Here is a 25,956-nt window from a genome sequence, read left to right on the forward strand (position 1 = left end):
AGACAGTGTTATGCGTTCATTGATTTCATTCATACCGTCACTGATCACAAATTCAATAATGATTTTTTTTAATCCAGTGACGCAAAATGTAAAATAGTTTAAAAATTAAAAACATAAACATAAATGAAAATAATGTAAAAAAAGTGTATTTGTTTTAAAAACTCTCAGTTTCTGAACGTGAGTGTTTCTTTATTTGTACTTTCCTTATATGGCAAGTCCATTTGATTGCTCTTTATAGCGAAGGATCAAACCATCTGACAGTTATACTAAATTGTTGTCTGTTCTAATAACTCACCTTCATCTTGAACAGTGTCCTTGTATAATTCAGAGTATAAAATAATTCCGCACGCAGAGATAATATGACAAGACAAAATATATTCTTCATTCGTGAGTATTGTGGGATAACGGTTTTCTCTCAATGGTTTGCTCCTCAGGCTGCGCGAGGCTGTCAGACGCAGTAACAGTGATCTGGGAGAGGGAGGTTAAACATGGCGTCCGAGCAGGTCTGTTTTTAATGTTTTCTGCACCGCATTCCTTCACTGCAAGCTATTATTTGCGTTAAAGCGCGTTGAATGAAACAATGTCATATAGCAACTTTGTGTCGATGTCTACGGGATGTCTGTTAAATCGGTAATGATCATCTGCGCTATTTATGGCCAGGCGCGTTAATGGAAAAAATGACTTGTTATTGAAGGGTTCCATGTGTGCCTATGTTTGTTGTTGTTGTTTAGAGTAAAACATGGATTCAATTATGTTTCTTTTTTAAATAAAATGTATTTTCTGTGTTAATGCGAATGTTCATATTTATTGCACGGCAAGGAGTGCGTGTCATTTATTTTTAGGCATACATGCAGACAGGAGTCGTATACTGCATTCCTGACACAGTACCACCGAGTTTCTTATTTAGAAATCACTGTAATGCTGTGTGAATGTGTGTGTATTGTTAATTTATTTTAATAGAAGAGCCATTTGAATAAATAATGAATTGTTATTAGATGAGACCGAGACATGTGGCACTCAATAGACATTAAGTTCCTATAGTTTTATTGGTCACATACACAACTATGCACAGTTTGACATGTAACGATAGTGAAATGCTTGGTACAACTCTCAGCACAGGATAAATATATATATGGAAATTTAAATTAGAAAATTATTCAATTTTTGAGTTTAGAATTTAAGTAAGATTCTAAGATAGTTATATCATTCCAAAGAATTAAAATATAAGACAACGAAATAAGAAAGATTAAATATAATAGTGGATGCAAATATGCAAATGAATATATGACAATGGTTAAACACCAATGTAGATGTTGTAGCAGCGTTGGCATCACTGACAATATTGTGCCAATGTGGCATTGTGCATTATAGCAGTAATACTGGCATGCAACAGGTTGATGTTATAGATGTGTGGTGTATAATAATACAGTGTAAAGTTGCTTTTATTTGAATAGTGTGATGTTGAATAATAAACACAAGTATTTGTGGTCCTTCATAATACAATGGAATATACACTCCTATACACTTACTAAAAATATACACTTACTGAAAGTAATTCAGTAAATGGGAGGAACTGCATTTAGTATTCATAGTTACTCTGCTAGAACACCTTTATGAACGTGAAGACCTTTGAGTCCACACATAAAAATATGTGATCTATAACAATTCAAATCTGTTCTAAATTAAATGTTCTATTGGCTGAATTTAGTCTTAACATTTCTGGAGTGTTAAAAAACTGAAATAGGACGTGCATCTGGACCAGTGTTGTTTAGGTTAAGCAAAAGGGTCTATAGATGTTGGTGGCGTGATGGACTACTGCAAAATTCAGTCATTGTAATCTTCCTATTTCCATGTTCTAATAGGAAATCTCAAACGCCCCAGTGAAGAAGTCCATGAGGGAGAAGGCTATAGAGCGCAGAACAGTAAATAAAGAACACAACAGTAATTTTAAGGCTGGCTATATTCCTATTGAAGAGGAGAGGCTTCATAAGACTGGACTGAGGGGTCGCAAGGGCATCATTGCCATTGCCATTATTATTCTACTTTTTCTGCTTGCGCTCATCAACCTTATTGTGAGTTTTTTGTCTGTTTTTATGTCTGTGATATGAATATATCTTGATGCACTTTTAAATGATTTTATTATGCATGATTTCCACATTAAATTTTAAATCCATTCTGTCTGTTTTACACTGTTCGTATTCTACTACAGTTGTGTCTAATATCAATCCTTGTGATTTGATGTATTTTATTTTTTACATGTAGTTATGATTGTAATTAAATATTTATTGGAATTATTAATGAATGTCATTAAATCTAAGTTCAAAAACCAAACATCATTCCACAACATGAGTATGAGTGCTGTGTTTGTTTTACAGATAACTCTGGTGATATGGACAGTTATACGTATCGGTCCTGGAGGTTGTCAAAGTATGGAGTTTCACAACAGTGGACTGCTACGCTTCAAACAGAAGGCTGATATGGGTGTGGTTCACCCACTGCATAAGAGCACAGTGGGTGGTAGGAAGGACCAAGATCTTATCATCACAGGCAACAATAACCCCGTCAGTCAAGACACTGTCTTTATCTGTTTTATCTGTGTTATCTGTGTTAAACATTACTGAAAAAGGGAAAATGTATCGACCGATTGAAATTTGTGTTACAGGTGGTTTTCAAGCAGGGCAACACTAGGCTAAGCGTAGAAGAAGAAAAGATGTCGATCGTCAGCGACTTAGGCGTCTCATTCACCGACCCCCGCACTCAGAATACTTTCTTCAGCACAGATTTTGATACCCATGAGTTCCACCTACCCAAAGATGTTAAAGTTCTCAACGTGAAGAAAGCCTCTACTGAGAGAGTAAGTACATTTAATAATCTTTATTTAGAGTTTCATTTCTCGCTAACATATCAAACATGACTTTCTCTACGTTGTTAAGTTATACTTTATCCACTAAAAATGTTTGCATTGTGTTCAAATGGAAAGAGACATTAAAAAAGCGTCACGATCGACCAATCAGAATCCAAAGATCTGTGTATTAATCATTTCTCACAATAAAGTGGACTAGTTGCATAGTGAATCATTGCATTCCTTTGGCAGATCACCAGTAATGCGTCCTCTGACCTCACTATCAAAGGAGATGGAAAAGTCATTATTCGTGGCAATGAGGGAGTGTACATCATGGGCAAAACTGTGGAGTTCAACATGGGTGGGGGCATTGAGCTAAAAGCGGTAAGTACAACAGGTTAATTATGAAGTCTTTGAAATGCATTTCTTCGCTTGATATCCTGTATTTTTATATTGATTGAATATTAAATGTACTTTTATTCCATTTGGACATTTTGTGGACAGGAAAACAACATCATACTAAACGGTTCGGTGATGCTCAGTCCATCACATATACCCAACTCATCTCTAGGGGCAGATCTGTACTTTAACGAGGGGCAGGAGAGGTATAAACTGTGCATGTGTGCCGACGGGACCCTCTTCAGAGTTCAGGTTAAATACTCCAACATGGGCTGCCAAACCTCCGACAACCCCTGTGGAGCAGCACACTAATGCCAGAGAGAAGAACCACTGGAAAACAAAAACATGCTACTTAATTATGTCTTCATATGCGCATTTTTAATGAATTGACAAAGAGACAAAGAGTGAAGAGTATTATAATATTAGTGTATACAAGCAATACACGAAAAACAAACACTGTCCACCCTCACACTTCCTCCCACAAGGACAGTTTTTTCTACACACCTACGTACTTTATTGGAGGTCTCAGACACATGGTGTTCTCCTATGGTAATAATCACTCCCTTAAAACCATAAACCTGGCACAGCATAGGCAATCCTGTTTTCTTTTATGTAATTGCCTTCCCGAGAGTTCTCTGTTATCTTTGGCTCGTATCAGTGTTTTATAGCCATTAAGCTGCCAACTTTCAGCCTTCACTGCATGTGCTTTTATATTGTAATATAGTGGAATAATTGATCCTATTGTTTTTTGAGCAGTAGTATTACAGTACATACTTTAATATTGCCATCTGTCATCAAATGAAAACATAAAAACATGTTAATTACATGATGCAGTGGTTTGTACAGTAGCATTCACTAGCGCTTAACATTGGAATATTCAAACCACCTTTGTTTCATTTTAGTTTTATATGTACAGTTCATAATACAAAGGCAGGGTATAAGACCAATGTAGATCTTGAGCTACACTTTTTCGTGATCTGTACATTATTGGCAATGAGATTACCAATGTTGTGTTCTAATTCAAATATATAGGTTAATGACAGCTCTGGATAATGTGGTCTTAGCAGACATTTGGTCAGTATTGTATAGCAGCTCAGATGTCATTAATATCATATCGTTTTTTTAACATCACGTTTACTATGTCGGATTTTTGATTTTGGTCAAATTTGGTCTTGTTTTGTATGAAACAAGATCAACATATATAAGTAACAATATCAGTGCGAAACCTCATGAAGTGACAAGTGGCACATATTGAAATGTTTTTTATAACAGTGCCCAGTTACTTTTAACTTTCTCAGATTGCTATGAACTAAAAATAAATTATTTTATGTCCATTGATATGTTTGGAGTTGTGCATCAATGCATTATCTTTTGATAAGATAAAAACAGGAAATGTCTATGATATACGTGTTGTTGGAGTGTGATATTTTGTGCAATATAACCTTAACCTTAATGTTTTGGTCTTGTCCATCTAGGCACATGGGTGGTATTTATTTGAGGTGTTTTTTTGTTTCTCAGATATGTATTATTGTGATGCCTAAACCGTTTCTTAACTAACAGTCATCCTTGCTTACAGTAAGAGACTGTAACTTAATTTTTTTTTTTGAAGAATCAAAAAAATTGCATTAAATCATTTATTATCAAATCATATGTTTAAAAACTGTATGGTGAAAAGCATTTGTCATATTTAAATGAAACAAAAAATAAATCCTGGCTTTTATATTGCAGTGTTATTGTTAATTTATTTGAAATGCAATATGTGCAATGTGAGTGCTTGGACTGTTACGAAAAAAAAAAGAATACGTAATTTTATGCCGGGACATTATCCATAATTCTTTTGGACATTTTTGTTACCTTGACCACAACACACAGTCCAAGAGACCAAATTCTGGTAAAAAATATATAAGCGTAGTACACTGTGCCCTATTTACATAGAGTTTTTTACAGTGTATGAAAAATATGCTGATCTTAAAGATAACAAATATTAGACATGGTTTTGCTATTGATTATCATATCATATGTGACCACTGAGTTAAGATATTAATGTACTTGTCAATGATTAATGTTAATAAATTATTCGTTGACAAAAGAACAAACTTCTATTGCAATGCATAATACATTACTACAAAAATGCTACTTGTTCTCATCGACCTTTTACATTAAAAACATATTTTGAAAACTGCATTATGGTTGGGATGAAGCAATCCCAGGTAAGACATTAACTTACTCGAGTGAGTGATTGAACATTTGTTTTGTGTGAGTGTCAGGTGCCATAACAATATTCAGACTTTGATCTTAGGGAAGTTGGAGTTAAAGTCAAGGAATTTCTCAGTCGCTCTCAGTGGTTTGTTTCCAATTACACAGAGCTACAGACACAAGATTACCTGAACCGAGCAGAGCATTGTTACAATCGAAAGGTACGATTTTAACATATTCATATTATTCTATATAACATGTCTTCATTCTTTTTAACTTTTACTTGTGTTTCTGCAAACAAAGGATTGGTAGGTAATGGCTAAGAGTTGGCATTCCTCCATATCAATGAAGTTTTGTATGCTTATTCTGTGGTACAGTCAGAGTAGGGGATCTGTGTTCAATAAAAAGATGTTTAATAGTCTTTTATTGTCTATTGTTGTAACAATGCTATAATATACCGTGTTTAGAGCATGGCGCTAACAACGCCAAGGTCATGGGTTCGAATCCCAGGCATTGCACATAATCATAAACAAATGTATAGTATGCAATGTAAGTCGCTTTGAATAAAATCGTCTGCCAAATGCGTAAATGTATTGCATTAATATTGCCATTTTAAAACATCCACCATTTGTTCTGTTTAGGGCTGACTATAATGTCAGCGTACAGCTCCGTTCTTGGTGTGGTTGTGTTGCTCCTCCACTTCTGGACGACACACTCCTTCCCCGCCTCTCTTGCCTGTGCTGTTCCCTGCCTGTGTCAGCGAGGTCCTCTCCTCAACTGCTCTTCTTTGGGTCTGACCAAGACTCCTGTACGCATTCCAGCAACTGCTGTTTCCTTGAACATATCCCATAATGCACTGTATTCTCTGGCACCTCTCAGTTCAGGTCATGTGAAATTGAAGGGACTATTGCACCTCTGGGTGGGAGGCAATTCTTTGGTGCGTCTTGATCTGGATATAAAGAAAAATGGGTCTGGCACTAGGACCCACTCAAGTGGAGCGCAGGAATGTAATGCTTGGGCACCTGACCTTCAGTTGCTGTCTGCTGAAAGAAACCATCTAAAACATCTACCAAGGGGTATGTGCAGCAGAAGAATATCAATGTTTGTACATACTAATACCTAAAGTAATACTTTACCACACGGCATTAGTTATTTATCTTTGTTTCACTGTAATAGCAATAGTTATGAAAAACACTATTTGTAACTATTTTACAAGATGGCTAAATTCGAAGAATTTGTACAATCTCATTCGTACTTTTAAGTACGATTTGCTTTCGCTCCAGTCCCTCTAGTTTGAGGGATGTGGTTAAGGGATGGGCTTCAGCATTTTTTCGAGTTACGATTCACACGAATTAGCAATCTCGTAAAATAGTCATGCATTCCCATGAGATCAGCCTGGAAAGTGGCTTTGTTAGATGTCACACAGTTTAACTTGTGACATTCATATATTTACAGTTTATTAACTATTCAATATTATAATTGATAAATATTCACATGATGGCTCCAGCTAATACACCCAAAAAAGAAACTAAACTAAAATATCCAGTTCTCTAGAATCAGAGCCTGGGTCAACAATGTCAAAGACAGTTCAAAAGTGGGAATTTCTCCTTGATTGACATACTGATATTGTTTATTGTTCATTGTTAAAGGAACAGATAACCCAAAAATTAAGATTCTATCATGAATTACTAACCCTCAAGTCAATGATGTCGCAGAACAGAAAACTACTAAAATTCTTCCAAATATCTTCCTTTGTGTTCAATAGAACAAAGTAATTTATAAAGTTCTGGAACAGATTAAGTAAATGATGACAGAATTTCATTTTTGGGTGAACTATCCCTTTAAAAATGCATTCTGTACGGACAGCTTTTAGTGTGTTATGATCTCCTGCATTGGGTTTGTGTGTAAAGACAAGTAACAGCAGTCATTCTTCATAGCTGAGAATTTTAGAATTAAATACATACATGATGTGTGGGTTTAGTTATAAAACTCTAAAAGTATTGCTTTTGTCCAAAGGCCTCTCCCACTCTCTCTGTCTCTTGTCTTGCACACACACATTTCCAACCCCATGTTAAATTACTGCATCACCAGGAGAACTTTGCTCAGTGCGATTAGGAGTTCTTAAGATTCCTTTTAAACTGTGGATCCACCTTCAGGTTAAAAATCACCTGTGATTTAGTCATATGGGATGGGCACTGGCATTCCTGTACCTTATAACAGGTTGTAAAGGGGTTATAATGATCGAAGTCACATTCCAGAGTCATGTTTATAATGCCCTTGTATTCTGACCAACCCTTTCACATGGGTTTCTAGTGTCCAAAGGTGTATTGCAGTATAGTGTGGTATTGTCAGTCATAAGCCTTCGCCTAAATTATAATGTGACAACTGCCTAATGTTTAATCAATGTTCCTCTTTTGTTCGAATTTTAAAAGAAAAACTCAGTAAAGTTACAAATGATTAGATTGTTGAACATTCCGCAGTTTGAACAGTCAAAATGAAGCGCGTCCCAATCAGGGGCTTCAGTTTTTGCGGTCCCCCGGAAACACTTCCGTTGTTGTCCATGCAGCTTGCAGCGCGTTTCTGTGTTTGTTTGTGTTGCGAGTATTTGCAGGGCATGTGTCGCCAAACTAATGAAGAAGCTTTCTGAATTTGATTGTGTTTTTTGTGTTAGCGTGTGTTTTCTTCTGTTGCAGCGCAGTGACACCTAGTGGCCATCGTTTGTAACCAACTGCTACCTCAGAAACTAGTTTGAACTATTAGCATAGCCCAGTAGTATAACCCACGGCAGCCAAAAGAGTGATTTCCATGCACAGTTTATGAAGTGACATGATGTAACAGTGGTTTCTGCCTATATTCACGTGTATTGCGCTGCCAACATGGAAGTTTATACAGCGGCAATATTTACGACATAACAGACAAGAGTGCTTATCAACCACATGGGGTACCATACACCAAGACGGCTCGTTCTTGCTTTAAAGTGTTTTATATAGTTTTTGTTTAAGTATTTTGTGTATTTGTCATAAGGATGCACTATAAGCTGCAATGCTTAACATTAACTGCAAAACCTGAATTTCATAAACAGGGTTACACTTTAACTGTGCAGCATCATGTGAGGTATTGCCAGGCCTCAGATATTGGCGCAACATGGTGTTTGTGTTTTATGGGGTTAATGGCAGGGAAGGCTGAACAAATACAACTATAATGTTAATCTTGGGTACTGAAGAACTGTTGACTTGTGTGGGACATCCATTACCCAGTTGCTTCTTAAAAGCTAAATATGTTTACTACACTAGACATTTTACTATAACGTTTATATGGTTGTTATTCCTTATGTCATATGCTACGGTTATTTCTCCTCAAAGGATTGCGCTGCCTGAAGTCCCTGCAGATTCTTCACCTGTCTTATAACCAGATATCTGCAATAGGACCTTATGACCTGACCAACTCTACTAGTCTGAAAGAGCTCCATGTCCAACATAACTGCATCAGAAGCATTCACTCACATGCCTTTATTGACCTGAAACAGCTGGAGGTAACATTTCACAACTATTACACAATTTCACCTGTTTGGAAGTGTGTGCCACCTAGTGGGAACTTACAATTAAACCAATATCCTGATGTCATTTGGATTTGATGTTTCTATACTTCTAAAGCATTAGTACAATGAATAATTAAAAATTAGCTATTTTACTCACCACCAGGCCATCCAAGATTTGTATGACACTGTTCCTTCAGTAGAACAGCAGATTTAAAAAATGGTATTTGATTAAATTCAAGTCCACATGTGCCTTGTCTGTAACACTCAAAAAAGCAGATAGAAGCAACACAAAAGTAATCCTCGCATCTCCTGATGATATGAAGCAAAACATTCACCTGTGCAAGAAACTTAACATTCATTATGTTTTGATCATTCCAGGTCCTGGATCTGAGCTATAACCAGCTGGCCACTATACCCGTTCCTGCCTACCAGTCTTTACGGGGCCTGAATACTTTGGTGAATGTCTCCTTCAATAGATGGATGTGTGACTGCAGCTTGAAGACCTTGAGAAGATGGATAAGTTTTGATAACGAAGTGGGTGATGATTCCTGGAAAGTAGTGTGTGATTCTCCAACGCAGCATGCTGGGAAAGATCTGCTTCATCTGAAGGACTCAGATCTCACCTGTCCAACACATGAATACAGCACGTCTGGTCGCTATCATAACATGCTTGTGGATGAAGGGGCGCAGCTATTAATTTCCTGCCGCAATGACAGTCAAGGTGTTGATTTTACTTTTGTTATTTCGGAAATTTGCTCTTATTTATTAACTTCTTAAACCAGTGCAAATATAATATCTAATTACATTTGTTAAAAATTAGCTGTTGTTGTTTGTAGATTCCATGCAAGTTCATTGGTGGACTCCACATGGCCAAGTCACAGAACCCCAACCACAGCTTGTAATAAAGGACATCACAGAGCAGCATGAAGGGCTTTATATATGTGTTTCAGGTCTCAAAGGGGAGCACATATCTGTTTTTGATCTACAAGTTTACACAAAACCCAGTGACCACAGACCACGGCGAGAAGCACCAATTACCCAGGATGAACGTGTTGAGAATGACAATACAAATGTGACCAGGAATAACCCTTTGGTACGACAAGGAACAAAGACCCAATCAGAATTTGTAACTGCTGTCTGCCTCTCGGTCTTCATCACATTCATTGTGGCTTTTATTCTTGGTGTTCTTTTGCGACCACTTTTAGACAAATTATGGAGGAGAATACGATCGAAGAAACAATCCAGTCAATCACCAACAACATCTAGAGCTTCTTCCACAGAGCCTCAGCCATATGTTAATGAAGGGTATTCTGATGCAGGTGAACAAGGACGAGTTGTAAGAGCGGGATCAAGAGTTACATTTGGTGAAATCACAGAAGTGGGGGATCAAGGAAGTAACGTGCCTTACTATGTAACCGTAGAGGATGTCCATTCAGATGGCTCCTCTGAGAGCAACACAGAGGTTGAGAATGTATATGAACATATAGAGAAAAATAAACAGTCTGAATGGAGAGAGCAGGCCCCTGAGATGGATCATCACAGAGGAAGAGCAAACAGCATAAGCAGCAGCTCAACACAGGAAGGCGAGGTAAATGTTTTGGTTACAAACAATAAAACACTGGCACCCAACTCAAACACAGCTCTGGAATTTGGGCCAATTCCTGATGGTGCCGTTTACCAACAAAGCAGACGGAGCAGTAAATCATCATCTTCTTCATCATCATCATCTCACTCAAGACAAATTCAGATTGAAAACTTTTCAGGTGAAGTTGGGGAATTCATTGAACAAAGCGTTGACCCTGCTGCTGTCACTGTATCTGTCACTAATACAACAACAGAGGATCCATTTATAGGATTTATTAAAGAGTCAGGGTGGCCAGAGAGTTTGACAGAACAGAATGTTGATGATTTGGACACAGAATTATGGAATGACAGTGGAGAGAGTTTTTCTTTCAACGAAGAGTCTGAAAAATATCTCTCCAGCTTTGCTTTAGGGCACCCGGTAGATGACGAAGACACATGGAGGCAAGGCAACATGGAATCACCCACCTACAAATTAAACTTTAATTCACATGTGACTGGGGTTGACATACCATTTGGTAAAGAAGTTTCTGTTGATGATGTAAAGAAGCGTGACACATTAAGCTCCTTTCGTTCAAGTAAAAGTGATGATAGTGATGGACTTAACAGTTATACTGTAAATCCAGAGTTACAGGAGCAATCTGAGATCTTAAAGGAATCATACAGGAAAACCGATTCAGACTGGACTCCTGAAGACGCCACTATCGATGACAAGTCACAACCTGGGGCTGGTGTTTTTATCAGACAAGAGACCATCACCTTGGACCCATCAGACATACATTTGACTTTTACTCGTGAAGAAAGCGTTGATGAGGGTAGGCATATTGATGACACTCCGAAGATAAGTGAAGGTGTATTTGGTAGCTGGGCAAGTGTGTCTGTCGATGCCGTTCCAAAGGTTAAGCGATATGTTCAATTTAAACAGTCCAAACCTCAATCCTCATCACTGCCATCATTGTCTCCTTCTTCAACAAAAAAGAATGTCGCATCTGAGATAAAGGTGAAAACAGAAGCTAAAGTTGACTCATCCCCTGGAGAACCTAGCTACTTAACACATGTCAAGGTATCTGTTGAAGAAATTCCAAAAGTAAAAAGGTACATTCATTTTAAGCAATCTGAACCTCATTTTCCAACTCTTTCAACATCACCTTCCTCAATCAGTAAAGATGTTAGGGTGGAGGAAAGAAGATCTAGCACATCATCATCTGAGGATGAAGGAAAACTGACCTTTGAAGATAAATTCTTTGGGAAAAGAGAAGTGGCCTCTGATGGACTTCCAAAAGTAAAAAGATACATTACATTTAAGCAAGTTGAACCTTCATCTCCAAATCTGACAGTTTCCAGTCCTTCGCCTAAAATTGAGGCCACAACAAAGGTTGATATATCGGGACAAATACCTCTGACTAATCAGAGAAATCCATCAAATTTCAGTCCTGAGGGACTGCCACTATACCATGTGCATCCTACCTATAGGATAAATCAAAGTACACTAAACAGAGACCGTGACACTGATCGATCAAGTAGTGAGAGTTCCAGTGAGGATGAAGATAATTTTTTAGCATACCCAAGAAAACTAGAGTTCAAAACAGAACCTGAGATTAAAAGAGAACTCACCACTTCAGATACAGTGCTCAACATTCCCTTTGATAACTCCTCCAGCAGCACAGATGTACTTGAGAAGAAACAACTTAAAGGTCTAGCAAGACTAAAACTGTTAGGTACTAGATTCTTTAACAGACATGAAAATGACTCTGGGCCAACTGGAGAAGTTCTTGATCTGACTTACAAAACACACTCCAAGTTAACTGAGGACACGGTCCAACAAACCACCAACGAGGACAGTTTCTTTGCCGATATTGGATTGTCTTTTGATCAGTTAAAAAGACCTACAAAATCACTTGCGTTTACTATCTCCGATCCACAATCACCAGATCAATTATCATCTCGTCCTGCAGATAAAATAGGAAACACAAATGAGGAAAGGGCAGAATTCAAATCCAGAAAATCCAGCTCAAGTTCCTCATCTGAGGGAGGCAGTATCAGTTCTCAGCATGAAGAGCACACTATCTTGAGAAAGAGTTTATCACTTGATCACCTACCTAAAGTCAAGAGATACCTTCAGTTTTCTCATTCTGCTCCTCATTATAAAGCCCGACTGCCATCTCCTCCTTCAACCCCTGCGGTTGTCACAGCTGACTTGATAGCAAAGACTGAGTCAAGGAGATTTAGTTCCTCATCTGAGGATGATGTCAAATCTACTGAAGGTGAAAACTTCAGACTTCCTAAAGTAAAAAGATACATTGAATTCTCACGCACTGAACCATCTTCAAAGACACATCAAGTGAGCAAACAAAGCATCCCACCAAAAGTAGTGGCACCACCTGTTACCAGGAGGTCAAGTTCATCATCATCCGAAGAAGAAGTGGTGGAAAAAAGTTCAAGCACACCTGTCAAGTCAAATGTCAAATCTGATCCTGAAGTAGACAATTTCTTAGGGCAAATAGGTGTGTATCTTGATACAGTACCAAAGGTTAATCAGTATATTGAATTTAAACAATTCAAATCTCCTTCCTCAAATCGCCCATCATTGTCTCAATCCTCAACAAAAAAAAATGTCACACCTGAGATGGAGGTGAAAAAAGAAGCTAAAGTTGACGCATCCCCTGGGGAAGCCAGTTACTTAACACATGCCAAGGTATCTGTTGAAAAAATTCCAAAAGTAAAAAGATTCATTAATTTTAAGCAGTCTGAACCTCTTTATCAAACTCTAACACCATCGCTTTCCTCAATCAATAAAAACATTATGGTGGAAGCAAGAAGATCAATCACATCATCATCTGAGGATGAAGGAAAACTGACACCTGTGGAAGAACAGAAAATAGGTGCATCTTCTAAGGGAGTTTCAAAGGTGAAGAGATATATTGCATTTAAACAGTCGGAACCTACTTCCCCAACTCTGTCAGTATCCAGTCCTTCTACAAAAACTGAGGCCACAACTGGAGCAGTGATACAATCTTCGCAGTCCAGCAGCTTATCTGAAGTTGAAGTCAATCCTACAGCAAAGGAAAAGGAATTATTTGGTCAAACAGGCGTTTCTTTAGAAAGACTACCACAAGTGAAGAGAAATCTTCTATTTAAACAAAACGTGCCTTATCTCTCAGTTGTACCTACCAATCCTACCTTGAATACATTACATGTCACAACTGAAAATAAAACAAAAGTAGAATCAATGAGACGGAACACTTCATCTGAAGATGACTATGTACTAACTGCTCAAGAACACAATTTCTTTGGCCAAACGGGAGCACCTCTTGATAGAATACCAAAAGTTAAGAGATATATTCATTTCACACAGCCTGAAAATCAGTTCCCTGCTCCATCAACAACTTCTCAAAGAGTCAACAAATCTGTTGTAGTTCATGAAACAAGAAAATCAAGCACTTCATCTGAGGATGAAGTTGATGTCCAACTATCTACTAATGATGATAATATGATTAGAAAAACAGGTGAATCCTTTGTACAAATTCCAAAAGTAAAGAGATACGTTAAATTCACACAATCTGAAGATTCCCTGGGTCTGCCACCTGCAAAATCCATAAAGGTGACAGAAACCAAATCAGCTAAGATTGATGTTCAACCAGCCACCAGTGTGAAGACAACAGAATCAAGGAGACAGAGCACTTCATCTGAGGACAATATCACATTAACTGCTACGGAAGACAATTTTAGAGGGCAAACTGGAAGATATCTTGATAGAATACCAAAGGTTAGAAGATATATTTATTTTACACAGCCAGAACAACATTTCCCATCTCCGTCATCCACTTCTCAAAGTGTTGGAATGTCTAGGAAAATTCAAGAAATAAGAAAGTCAAGTACTTCATCTGAGGAAGATATTAAACCATCTACAAATGATGGTAATACGTCATACAGACAAATTGGGGCCTCTTTTAGTCAGCTACCAAAGGTAAAAAGATACATAGAGTTCGAACAACATGACCCCTCTTTCCCTGACAACTCCTCAGTTGAGGATGTCAAACTCAACACAGCACTCAACAAGTTATCTATGAAATCAATAAAAACATACTCTACACCTAAAGCAAAGGCAGATGTAGAAACAAGATGGTCCAGTTCATCATCTGAGGCATCACCTCCTGGCTCACTGAAAAAAGGATCTGCTTTGGTAATAAAGACTGGATCTGATTCACTGATGTCTGAATTCCATTACAAACACAACATCAGAACAAAACAGTATGTAGTAGAACAGACTGGCCTAAAACCAGAATTGAAGAAGTCAGGGTACTTCTCCAGCACCACCAGAGATTTAGTTGGACATGTGGTTATGGATCTACCACCCCCACAAAACAACCCACCATCACTTACACAAATACCCCCACCTTCCTACCAAGAACAAGAGAATGCCAGAGAGTATCTAAGAGAAAATTCTGAGATGCGTCAAAGGCAAGAACGAAGGCGATTAGTTCAGCAAAGAAGAAAGGCAATGGAAGAGTTTGGCATTACCTCTCCGTCCTCCATCACACAAGAGGGTATCAAGCAGGATGGTGGCTCACAGGTGGATTATGACAGTGCATCTACAGCAAATACAGTCACACACAGACGCTCAGAGGTAGTTGAAGTCCCGGTTTTGCAGGGTCTTAAAACTAAGAATATCTCAGGACACAGATCCAAGTCACCGGTAGACTCTGTAAATACAAAATATAAGGAATTTTTAATTTAGATTTAAGAATGCAATGTAAATTAATCCTTAAAATGCAGGTTTTGTATAACTCAGTGTTGGAGTGGGACTGTATTGTAAATACACTTGATGTAGTTTATCTATTATGCTAAACTGAATTTAATATGTTCTGTATACTCTGTATTGTTTTGTGCTTCACAATGGCACAGAATAACCATTTTTGAATGTACGGTTCCATAAGGAACCTTTTACATCCAAAGAACCTTTCTGTTCTCTGTTGTAGTAAAAATCGGGTTCTGTAGATTATAAAAAAGTAAGGACGTTATTGTTCGTTGGGCAAACATAAATGGTTCTATGGCATTAAGAGCATATTTAGTATTAAGAAAAGAGTATTAACTTACATAAGAATGAGTTTTGCAAGAATGATAATAATTATTAACACATTTTGTCAATTTTTGTAGTAAAGATTAAAATAAATTTATAAATCTGGGTATAAGGGTATAAATTTGTGGTCAACATTTGTCAAAAAAATCTAAATCTGTCGACCACTTAACAGATAACGAATTAATGGGATAGTTCATCCAAAAATGAAAATTCCGTCATCATTTACTCACCTGCAGAAGAAAGAAGTCCATACAGGTTTTAATTGACAATAGGGTTAGTTATTCATGACAGAATTTTCTTTTTTTAGTGAATTATCGCCAATTGGACACTTCCAAATAGCGTAATTGTGTAATTTCTTTCCGTCACAAAATGTAATTTCAGAACAGGTTAAAATTACTACTACATGTTTCGTTAATAAACCCCTTTATATATATAGTGAATGTAGAGAGGTTGAAACAGACACATGTACACACATCCATACATATATACAATCAGATGAGAATGCTCAACCCTCTGCATTACATACTCCCCCAACAAATGCAACAGTCATAACCACATACAGAAACTCTGATAAGTTCAAATTCAGCATAAATCTCCCTCAGGCACAAACAGGTGCAAATGAATGGGACTGTGGTGTGTGTCCAAAGATACTATCCAGATTGATAGTGACCAGCATGCACAGCATGCACAGCATACATAGACTGCTAATTCCTCAGATACCGTGTGGATGAACTTTGCACTTAAAAAAATAATTGAAGACGAGCAACCTCTAACATTCGAAAAACGAATTAAACAAACATCTTGTCTTTGTGGGCAACAGTTGTTTCCTGGTTACATTTAAATAAAGGTTGACAATTATTTAAATGTATGTACTTCATTTTTTTTATTACATGTACCTTCAAACAAACTAAAAAGTCATGGATTTGTAGATTCTGGAGTTAGATGGTAGTTTAGCGATTGGTGGAGATGGTGGAGAGGGTGGAATAGGCAATGCAGAGTGGAACATCTCAACATATGAGGTTACAGGTGTGTTTAAGCTCTAAATACCATCACACAATCATGTTTCTCATAAAGTGTTAGGACTGCCTGACTGCAGATAACAAAATTAAGCACAAAAAAGTACACGTCTACAAATACCTGTACAAAAAAAAAGAAAAACAAGCAGAAAAAGTATATACAGAAGGAAAATCTCATTCATTCACAAAAACAGCTCTAATTGCAGAATGCATGCATGCCTTTTTCTTGTTCGGGTAACAAGTAAGCTTCACGCCACAGCCATAGACAAAATTTAACAGTTTTACAAACATAACTAGAACGTTAAATAGTTAGCTAGGTATTTGTCACTATGGGTTAAGGTGATCACATTTGTCCACAAGATCTGTGGAAGAGGGTGTGTCCAGAGACCCGTCTGCGCTTGGAGGCGGGATATCTATGCAAGTATTGTGACAATTTATCACAGAAATCAAAAGTGCACTTTAACCGCTTTCTTGCTTCCTATCTTTCTTGTTTCCTAACTTTTATTTTTACTTTGACGTGTCCAGTGTAGTTACATTGCTAAAAGTGTGATCATGGACCAATGAAATGTAACCCGATGCACGATCAAGTGACACAGTGAATATAGACAGCAGTCCCTTTAAGAATCTGCTTGCACTCTTTGGCAAAACGGCCATATCTACCTATGTGTACATGTTGTTTGGGAAGAAAATTAACACTGGCCTCTACGTACAGTAGATTTTAAAAGGGAAGACATACACTCACTTTGTGACTAAACCTTAGCACCTGACCACATTCCCATAGCACATTTTAACACGCTTCCAATGCTCTTTCAGATCAAAGATCGCAGGTAAGGAGCACAGATGACAGATTGGTCTAGAACAAGTGGGTGAAGTTTACACATTTTTTTGCTCCTTTTGCAATGGTACCGTTCCATTTCATATCTGTACGCCATACACTGTCCATTGATATTTCATGCCTAGTTCATAACTGTCCTGTAGTGTTACAGGATATTTTGGTATACTCTTAATACATGTAGACAAGGCTGTTTAAAGTAAGGAATACGTATAGCCTTCATTATTTCACATGTGACCAGTAAAGCTCTTCTCTTTGATCTTTTAATGGGTATTAAGAAAAGAAACTGGTGTTGTGATACTGATACAAAAAACAAAATTAAGTGCTTCTTCATAGTAGAAAAATGTCATCTACACGCTTACCTGTGGTGCGTTTATTAAGCGACAACAAAATCCGGTAAGAATGGCAAAGGACACTATATAGCTATGGTAGCATGTTCTGACTGTCCACATCTTCCAACATGCCAACCATAGTAAACAGTGTTTGGACCACATCAGCAGAGCGACACTCTCAAAGGTTACTTTAGTAAACAGTCAAGCAGATGTTCTTACTTTTTCCTTCCTTTCTTAAGACCTCAGACAATATGGGAGTTTTATCTATCCTGCCTAATGCATCCTCCGCACAAGAGCCTATGGAAACATTCACAGCAATATGAAACATCACAGTGGGGTGGGAAGGCGGCCCAAAAGCTGGCCGTGTGCTTGCCCACAATGCAATGTGGGCTAGAGGGGCTAGGTGAAGTTGGTGGAATGTTGTTTCTCCAACACACAACCACCAGTGACCCTCCTATGGCCCAGGCTAAAAGGGCAACATACAAACATGTGCATTAATTACATTCTATGCAAACACTCATACGCTTGGCCCTCACTGCCAGGGGCCACCAACAGTCTCCCAAACACTTCGGTTTTCATTTGTACTTTGTTTTCTAGATGTTTGTTTCAAAGCCGTTTCTGTCGTCATTGTCGTGGTGATTGTTGGCGATTGATTTCTAGTTGTTGATGGAGGTGAACGAGGAAGTCGTCGCTACGACATTTCTCTGTCTTTATACCATTCCACAAATTCATCCAACAGCACTGGCCCTGAACAGAGACAATCGCATGAATGTTAGTCAAGCCAATTTTCCCAAAGCTAGAATGTGCAAAGCTATTTGATAATGTTACTGTATCTATAGGTATAAAGACATGTTTAAGTGTGTGTGTGCTTATACTTACAAGCCCCATCCTCGTCATAGTTACTGAGGTCAAGGTTGATAGTCCTACTGAATTCTAGAACATTGCACCATTGATCTTTATTTATAACCTTATACTTGGATTGCTGTGGGAGGAAAAGGAAAAAGGATGTCAGTAAGAAATACATGACAGTAAAAATTAGAAAAAAAAAACACGTACTTATGACCTAAAACATGTCTTTTACATGTGCAAATATTTGTGCATGTAACCAGTCAAAGATTGGACACTCCTGACTAAATTAGCGTCGCATGGTTTAAAAAACATTTGGATTGACTGATTTATGGATGAGTTGCAATGGAAAAAAAACTGATAACGGTCCAACCTTACATTTACTCATTAAACAGACACTTTTATTCAGTGTCTTGGAAATGAGGGAGCAATGTAATATTTTTCCTTAAGAAATATTACGCACAATACACAAAACCTTATTTCCAAGTATTATTAGTGTTAAAGCGATGAAAGTTTTTTATAAAATTTGTTGGTTGTGCGATTCAGTATTCTGTCCTAATCTAGCCAAGTGTTGAGGCTTGGAGGTGGCTAAAATATATTTGATTTGTATAACATTTTCATTGGTCACTATAAAATAATACACACAGAAAGAAAATAATATAATTTCCATCACAACTTGATCACAGTTAATATTAGAAAAGAATGAATAAGTGTGTTCAAACTTTTGGCTGGTAGGGTAGAAGGATTCAAATGAATTAATATTTACTTCTAGAAACTGGTTAAACACTGGAAACAGTGGCCAGGTCTTCCCGAGCAGAAGTCCCAGCATGCACTTGGCAGTATTCAAGTCTAAACTCCTCTGATCCTTCTCCTGCAAGGGGGGAGAAATTATTATAACAAAACATTCATAGTAATGCCAATAAAAATATTGGTGGAGGGGAATTGATCTGTAAACAAACTGGAAAGCCAAAGAAATTCTATATGTTTCCTCATAGAAGACTCTATGCTTACAGAGACGATGGTCATCACCTGGTGTTTTATATGTAGTATTGGTGAGTGTTTAACATTTCAAATTTCTCTGTCTTTGACTCACATGCCTTACAGTACAGCACATTAATCCTGCAAGACATTAACAGCACTGGTCAAGATTCAGTGTCAAGGTTTTAAAAGAAAAGGTAACCAGAATATTAAACTGGATTTCCAATCTCAAAACCTTTTGCACAGCGACCATGAAATGCAGCAGCATTAATGATGATGAAGATTGGGTTTAAATGGTCAATACAGGATGAGCCCAGATATTAACAACTCTGTTTTATCTATAAACGTAACATTATCCATTCAAGGTTGCCACAAGCTATTTATTTGTCTCCTCCACTTTATTGGCCCTATCGAATGGCTCCAGTAAAAGGCTCGCTCAGCAAAGTTCCCAACTCATTCCAAGACAACAGAAAAATGACAAATCAACTATCAGAACAAGAAAAGCTTCGGCTGAGCAGACAAAGAGACGGAGAAACACAAAATAGCAGCTTCTCCCAACAATCTTGAGCTTTTCCACAGCACATGAAAACCAATGAAACAAAACAGACCCAGATGTACACCCACAGGCAACCATTAAACCAAACACAGTGATGTTCGTAGTACAGCGGAGGATAATTGGTGTTCATCAATCATCTGTCCTAATGCACACACGCTTACCCTGGCAAAGTCGAAGGCATATCGGTAAATGAGCTTGAAACTGGTGGCGTCGTTGAGGACAGACCTCAGGTAGTCTAAGGAGTTCCTGAGTTTTTCAGTAGAGTCACACCTGCACAAAGAAGGAAGAGAAGGAAAAGTGAAGGTTGGGAGTGTAGCAAAACAAAAAAATTGAATGTTCTCAAAATCGTGTTTTATTGTAATGTGACAATATGCTCGATTGTTGCAACAGAATTAAAATGGTTTAATTTATTACAATATACGACAAAAAAATCATAATAAGCACAGGTATATTTTGCAATAAGCACAAATATGTATGGGTCAAAATTGTTGATTTTTCTTTTATTCTAAAAATCATTAAGATTTTAATTCAAGATCATCTTCCATTTATATAGTTTGCAACCGTACGTATATCAAAACTTTCTTTTGTGAGTGGATGCAGCAAAATCACTGAACAAAAAGCCCGCTGCTGCTCGCTCTTTGAGAATTACTTAGAATTTCTGCTTTTGGGTTCATTTATTCTCCACAACGTCATTACAGCAGTAAGCCAAAAGTGACCATTAAAACAAACCTGTTTCTTCTTAGCAATGGCCTGCTATATCGCTTCTGATTAACAACGTCGAAGGCCATTTTCTCAATATTTGTATCTTTTGCACCCCCAGATTCCAAAGTTGTAATTAGTTATATCTCAACCAAATGTTGTCTTATCCTGACAAACCATTAATAGAACGCTTATTTATTCAGCTTTCAGATGATGTAAAAATCCCAATTTCTAAAAATTGAGCCTTAAGACTGGTTTTGTTGTACAGGGTCACATAAAAATGTTCAATTTAATGCCATCGCCTTCTTTTTTATGTTTCATGTCTGATAATCACCCAATGCATTTAGCAACACAGCATTAAAAAAACTACATGTGTGTTACACAGAAGAATGGATGTTGTGTTCATATTTAGGCAAACATACTGCAATGAGCCCATTCCCTTGAGCCACTCCTGTAAAGTGAAGTAACCCATACTCTGTGCATCAAGCTTCCATGCCAATACCAGCATCACCACCTGTATACAAACATTACAGTACAATTACCACTGATGGAAAAGAAAGTAAGATAAAAATACAAATAAAAATCAGATGAGCTTCTTACATTTTCAGGTTCCACTCCAATGTCTTCACAGAATTTCTCCATCCCCTCTGGTCCCACCACATCATCACAACCTGAAACACACATATTTTGTGTATTATCACATTTTTATGACATAAAAAATGATTAATTAAATTTTAAAATCGTATTTCAGAATAGCTTGGTAAAATCTGTCAATCAACTATTTTATGAACTTACTGCACCCTAATTACAATCTTTCCAATAAGTATTTTTCTGAAAAGTAATAATCTTTGAACCACTACCTTTCTTTCATATCCATGATATGATGTTAAAAAATTTAGCCCTGTACCTGCATATTCATAGAACCACTCCAGACATCTCTTGCTAGAGAAAGCCTCTGCCTCCTGGATTTGTAATGTCTCCTGCTTTCTGTAAACACTATAAAGAAATGTGCAAAGGCCATAAATACAAACAAACACACACGCATACAAGTTATAGACACCTACTCACTAGACAAAGCTCCAATATATGCTTTTGAGGGCGTGGAAAGAGCCATGTCAGTATGAATTCAAGAGGAAATAAAACAAATTAGCTCTCTGTCAGCACCAGTGGTCCCGGTTCTTTAAAACTGCACTGCAATTTATTATTATTATTTTTTTAAATTACTATTACTAAAAGTGCCTCAGTATATAAACAAAAAAAAGTGATTATCATAAAACTGATCTGCAAAATGAAACCCATTTAGCATTTTTGCTGTTTTGATATCATGGCTAAAAATGTTACTCGAGTGAAAATGATTTAAGGTCCTTCTTGTACACATTGTGCTTGCTGTACACTTGACAATGAATCCAACTTTTAAAACCACCAAAGCAAGATTTGTACAATAAATAAATACTAGCAAAAAATCTAAAGTTAAAAATGTTTCTAAAGCACCATCCCAGAGCTGTTCAGACAAGTTCTACAGCTTTCCCATATTATAAACAACTCATTGCATGATAACATGCGGAGTATATAATTTGTTACAGCTTATCATAATTTCTGTTAAATTTGAATTAAATGTGCAGCTTTATTTAGCCTTGAATCAAATTCTATGTAGATGATGGCAGTACATCATGAGTGTGTGAAAGAATACGTGAATGAGAGGAAGGTCAAGAGACAGACAGAAGGGAAAATTGAGGATGAGAATTGAACTCTAGAAAGATGAATGAATGGTTTATGAACAGGCTTTTAGACATACTTGTCCTGTCGGCTCTTCTTGGCAGATAAGTCATCTCCGGCAGTGGGTCTTCTCTTTTTCCTGGGGGGCATGGCTCTGGAGCAGCAGGCTGGAGAAAGAGAAAATACCAAGATGACAAAAGTTCCTCTTATGTAGTAAACATCCGTCGTGGTGTTGTGGTTGCAGCAGGCTACGGTGGCAGCGAAACAAATTATTATTGCTACAGAGAATTTGCATAGTATAATTAGATTACAATACTGGAAAGATGAAGGCCATGCCAGTTGGATGTGAGGTCACTACCTGAGCCCTGGGTCTCTGGGCCGACGTCTTCTGTCAGGTTCTACAGAGAGAAAGAAACTGCTTTCAACACACTCGCTCATCTCTCTCACTCAAACAACACGGTGCAGCAGAACAGTTTTATTTTACCAAGCGTGTAACCTTTACAGATGCTGTGGGAGCAGCTTTCTCACAGATAAGTCGTTCTGGAGGAGGGTTCTGGAAATAAGCTCACGGAGAGCACAATTCGGTCAGAATGAAGGTAGTTATTTAAGTAAATGACTGTTTTGATCAAACCGGCAGTACATGATTGACCACCTGAATCTCTAGTCGAGCCAAATTTCCCTATCACACAATGTCATTCAATGCTAGACCGTTGTGTACAACATGTCAGCTCTTGCATCTTAATATAAGATGAACAATATCTGACGCCTAACAACGGAATGGCTGGAATAGGGAACTCTTATCTCAAAATAACCACAACAACGCCATCAGCCGTCTTCACATTTGCAAATCACATCAATTTGACATTATCATAGAAGGTAAGTAAATCAAACAAGGGTGATGTCATCTACTAACTTTTCCAATTGTGCCAATCATTCCTTTCTTAAATTAGGTGTTTTACTTCTCTTTGGAGGCCGAGCATCACATGCACATGTCTTTATTCAATACATTTTTACTGCATACTTTCTTTTACTTTCTGCATACTTTACTTTTCTTCTTTCTTTTAGGAACAACCCTCTTTGTGTTTCCATCAACTTAATGACTTTATTAACATAATAAAATACATGTGACACATTAAACATCAGTAAACTTTTGTAAGGACTGAAAGGCACATATGTTGATCAGTGAACTCTCTGTTGACTTTCCTGTTGTACCTGAATCACGTTGATATGATAGAATCAACTATCAATTCTCTGCTCACATCGAATAGCAAAACACAGACATTTGGACGGCACGAGCCCTCTATGTATACATGCTCCTTGTTTAGATCTTGCATTTAACTCTGCCCTGATGATAATGTGCAAGCACATGGATGTCATATTCACCAGCCTGTGCAGGGTGTGGTAGATCTTGTGGATACTGGCCAGTGTGGACAAATGGGAGTTCAGCTGGAAATCTGAGGAAGATATAAAAACGCATGTCTGTTACTCCTGACAGTCATATGTAGATATGTAAGATAATAATTAGTATGTATATGGCCTCTTAGAAGTTTAACATGTGTGTATTGTTTTACACATTATTACATTAATTAGTCTGTATGTCAAGTTATGAAAAGGGAACATAAGCATCTGCTCAGTCAGCTTTCAGATTGATGGAAACACGAGAGTACATCCGAGATCATAAAGCGTGTATTATAAAAATATACACGCCTACAGGATACTTCAAATGTTCGGTTTGTGTTTTACAAGAGAATTTTTTTTCTTAGACTATACAATATGGTTTCGCCTATAAGATGGAGGTAAACTATGTATTTTGTGCATGAAAATTAGTTTTCATCTCATCAACAGTATAATGCATTTGTAAGAGAAAAACGGAAAGAAACAGCAATGATTCACAATAGAGACATGACGTATGCATAGGATATATAACGCACAAAATACTATTCCATAATGCATGATCGTTAATCCGGGTTAAAAAATAAAGTATCGTGGTAGAGGCCTTTATATATGAGCAATGTTCGAGCAGAGAATAGAGATATGATCAAAGGTATGTATCAAATAGTGTCAGTAATCTATTTAAGTGCATTACATTTAACCAAACTCGATATAAAACGTGACTATTTGTGAACCTGTGACGCAGTTATCCGAAATACCAGCAGATAAAACACAACAAACATTTAGGAAACCGAATTACACGAATTTACACCTACACATTTCAACCATTCGCAGCTCTATGTTGATTTCCCTCTATATTAATTTTTTCATAACGGATCTGCCACATATGTAACATAAAACTATATACACGCACAACTTGAAACGACTTTACAAAGTATCGAGTCTACACGACTTCTGGGGGACGTAGTCTAATTGACATTCAACGCCTGCGTTTGCCAATAAAATGGTACGGCTGAACGGACCACATTTCCCAGAATTCCCCAAACCGTAATTTCAATCGGTACTCTCCTGACACTCACCCCAACTGATGAACGCGACCCAAATTATGAAAAAAAGACACATTTTCTTATTATAATATTACATTTGCCAAGTCAAGATATAGTTGGAATGTCGGACAGGCGTACAGTAATGCGCAAAAACACACACGACATGTTTGCAAAGCACTAAAATTTTACACAACTGCGTCACGATTTTCAGCCCCTGTATTTTTTCTCCGCATTTCCTCGAAAAACTGACCCGTTTAAAACATTTACCTTTGACATGCTTTTCGATGGGTTTGCATTGCTCACTCCACTTATGAAGAGATGGTTCCCCTCAGATTATTTGAGTATTAAAAGGTAATTAGTGTATATGTGCATTGTGTATATAGAATCAGATACCTCTCAGATTGCTTTCACGAAGTGTCTAAATACTAGTGCAAAGAAGTATAAAATGCAACGCCTGCGATAATACTTGCAAGGTCGCTGTCGCTTGTAAGCACCAAAGACATCGGAGTACAAACACAAAGAGAGAGAGCTAGCAAGCTCAGAGTCAATCTAATGATTTGTATGCTCCCTCCGGTAACGGCTACTTTACTCATAAATGCGTCAATAAAGCGAACCGTGCGCGTAACAAAATGTCACGTAGACCTGTCAGGGTGCAGTACGTTCTTAAATTTCAACAGTGGTCGCCAGCATACGAATAGCTTTGAAAATTTACTGTTGTACTTACTTGACGCATCTGAGTGCATTTTTATGAAACACACAACTGTATTTGTGCGAGTCTGCAGACCGGCCAGTGGGCGGGACACGTCAATATTATACACGCCCACAAATGATTTAGCTGGACGAGGATCGTAGTCACCACGCCCATATCCGCGAACGATTGGTCGATAGGCGTGTCAAATAACGTGCG

The 25,956-nt window shown here is 37.6% G+C and overlaps 3 protein-coding genes across 6 annotated transcripts; 2 read left to right on the forward strand and 1 right to left on the reverse strand.

Moving 5' to 3' along the window:
* Positions 1–421: 421 nt before the first annotated feature.
* sgcb (sarcoglycan, beta (dystrophin-associated glycoprotein)) lies at positions 422–4,961 on the forward strand. The gene is made up of 6 exons (XM_056765312.1): positions 422–503; positions 1,863–2,072; positions 2,376–2,561; positions 2,663–2,854; positions 3,095–3,226; positions 3,347–4,961. The coding sequence occupies exons 1-6, from the start codon at positions 489–491 to the stop codon at positions 3,551–3,553; spliced, it is 942 nt and encodes a 313-aa protein (XP_056621290.1). The 5' UTR covers positions 422–488; the 3' UTR covers positions 3,554–4,961.
* A 502-nt stretch (positions 4,962–5,463) lies between these two features.
* Positions 5,464–16,500, forward strand: LOC130434111 (uncharacterized). Its single transcript, XM_056764029.1, has 5 exons — positions 5,464–5,658; positions 6,079–6,513; positions 8,800–8,969; positions 9,354–9,696; positions 9,812–16,500. The coding sequence occupies exons 2-5, from the start codon at positions 6,090–6,092 to the stop codon at positions 15,292–15,294; spliced, it is 6,420 nt and encodes a 2,139-aa protein (XP_056620007.1). The 5' UTR covers positions 5,464–5,658; positions 6,079–6,089; the 3' UTR covers positions 15,295–16,500.
* A 1,233-nt stretch (positions 16,501–17,733) lies between these two features.
* Positions 17,734–25,859, reverse strand: dcun1d4 (DCN1, defective in cullin neddylation 1, domain containing 4 (S. cerevisiae)). 4 transcript variants are annotated; one of them, XM_056764033.1, is made up of 11 exons: positions 25,774–25,859; positions 23,995–24,065; positions 22,970–23,009; positions 22,691–22,778; positions 21,803–21,891; positions 21,496–21,566; positions 21,318–21,409; positions 20,358–20,466; positions 19,429–19,533; positions 18,696–18,798; positions 17,734–18,563 (listed from the first exon to the last, which is right to left on the reverse strand). In XM_056764033.1, exons 1-11 carry the CDS (start codon positions 25,790–25,792, stop codon positions 18,508–18,510), a joined length of 843 nt encoding a protein of 280 aa, XP_056620011.1. In that variant the 5' UTR covers positions 25,793–25,859; the 3' UTR covers positions 17,734–18,507. The 4 variants fall into 4 exon arrangements, with proteins under 4 accessions (XP_056620011.1, XP_056620009.1, XP_056620008.1 ...); XM_056764031.1 differs by lacking the exon at positions 25,774–25,859 and adding an exon at positions 25,443–25,687; XM_056764030.1 differs by lacking the exon at positions 25,774–25,859 and adding an exon at positions 24,819–24,950.
* Positions 25,860–25,956: the final 97 nt, after the last annotated feature.

Source organism: Triplophysa dalaica, chromosome 13 (assembly GCF_015846415.1).
Source record: "Triplophysa dalaica isolate WHDGS20190420 chromosome 13, ASM1584641v1, whole genome shotgun sequence".
Lineage (NCBI taxonomy): Eukaryota > Metazoa > Chordata > Actinopteri > Cypriniformes > Nemacheilidae > Triplophysa > Triplophysa dalaica.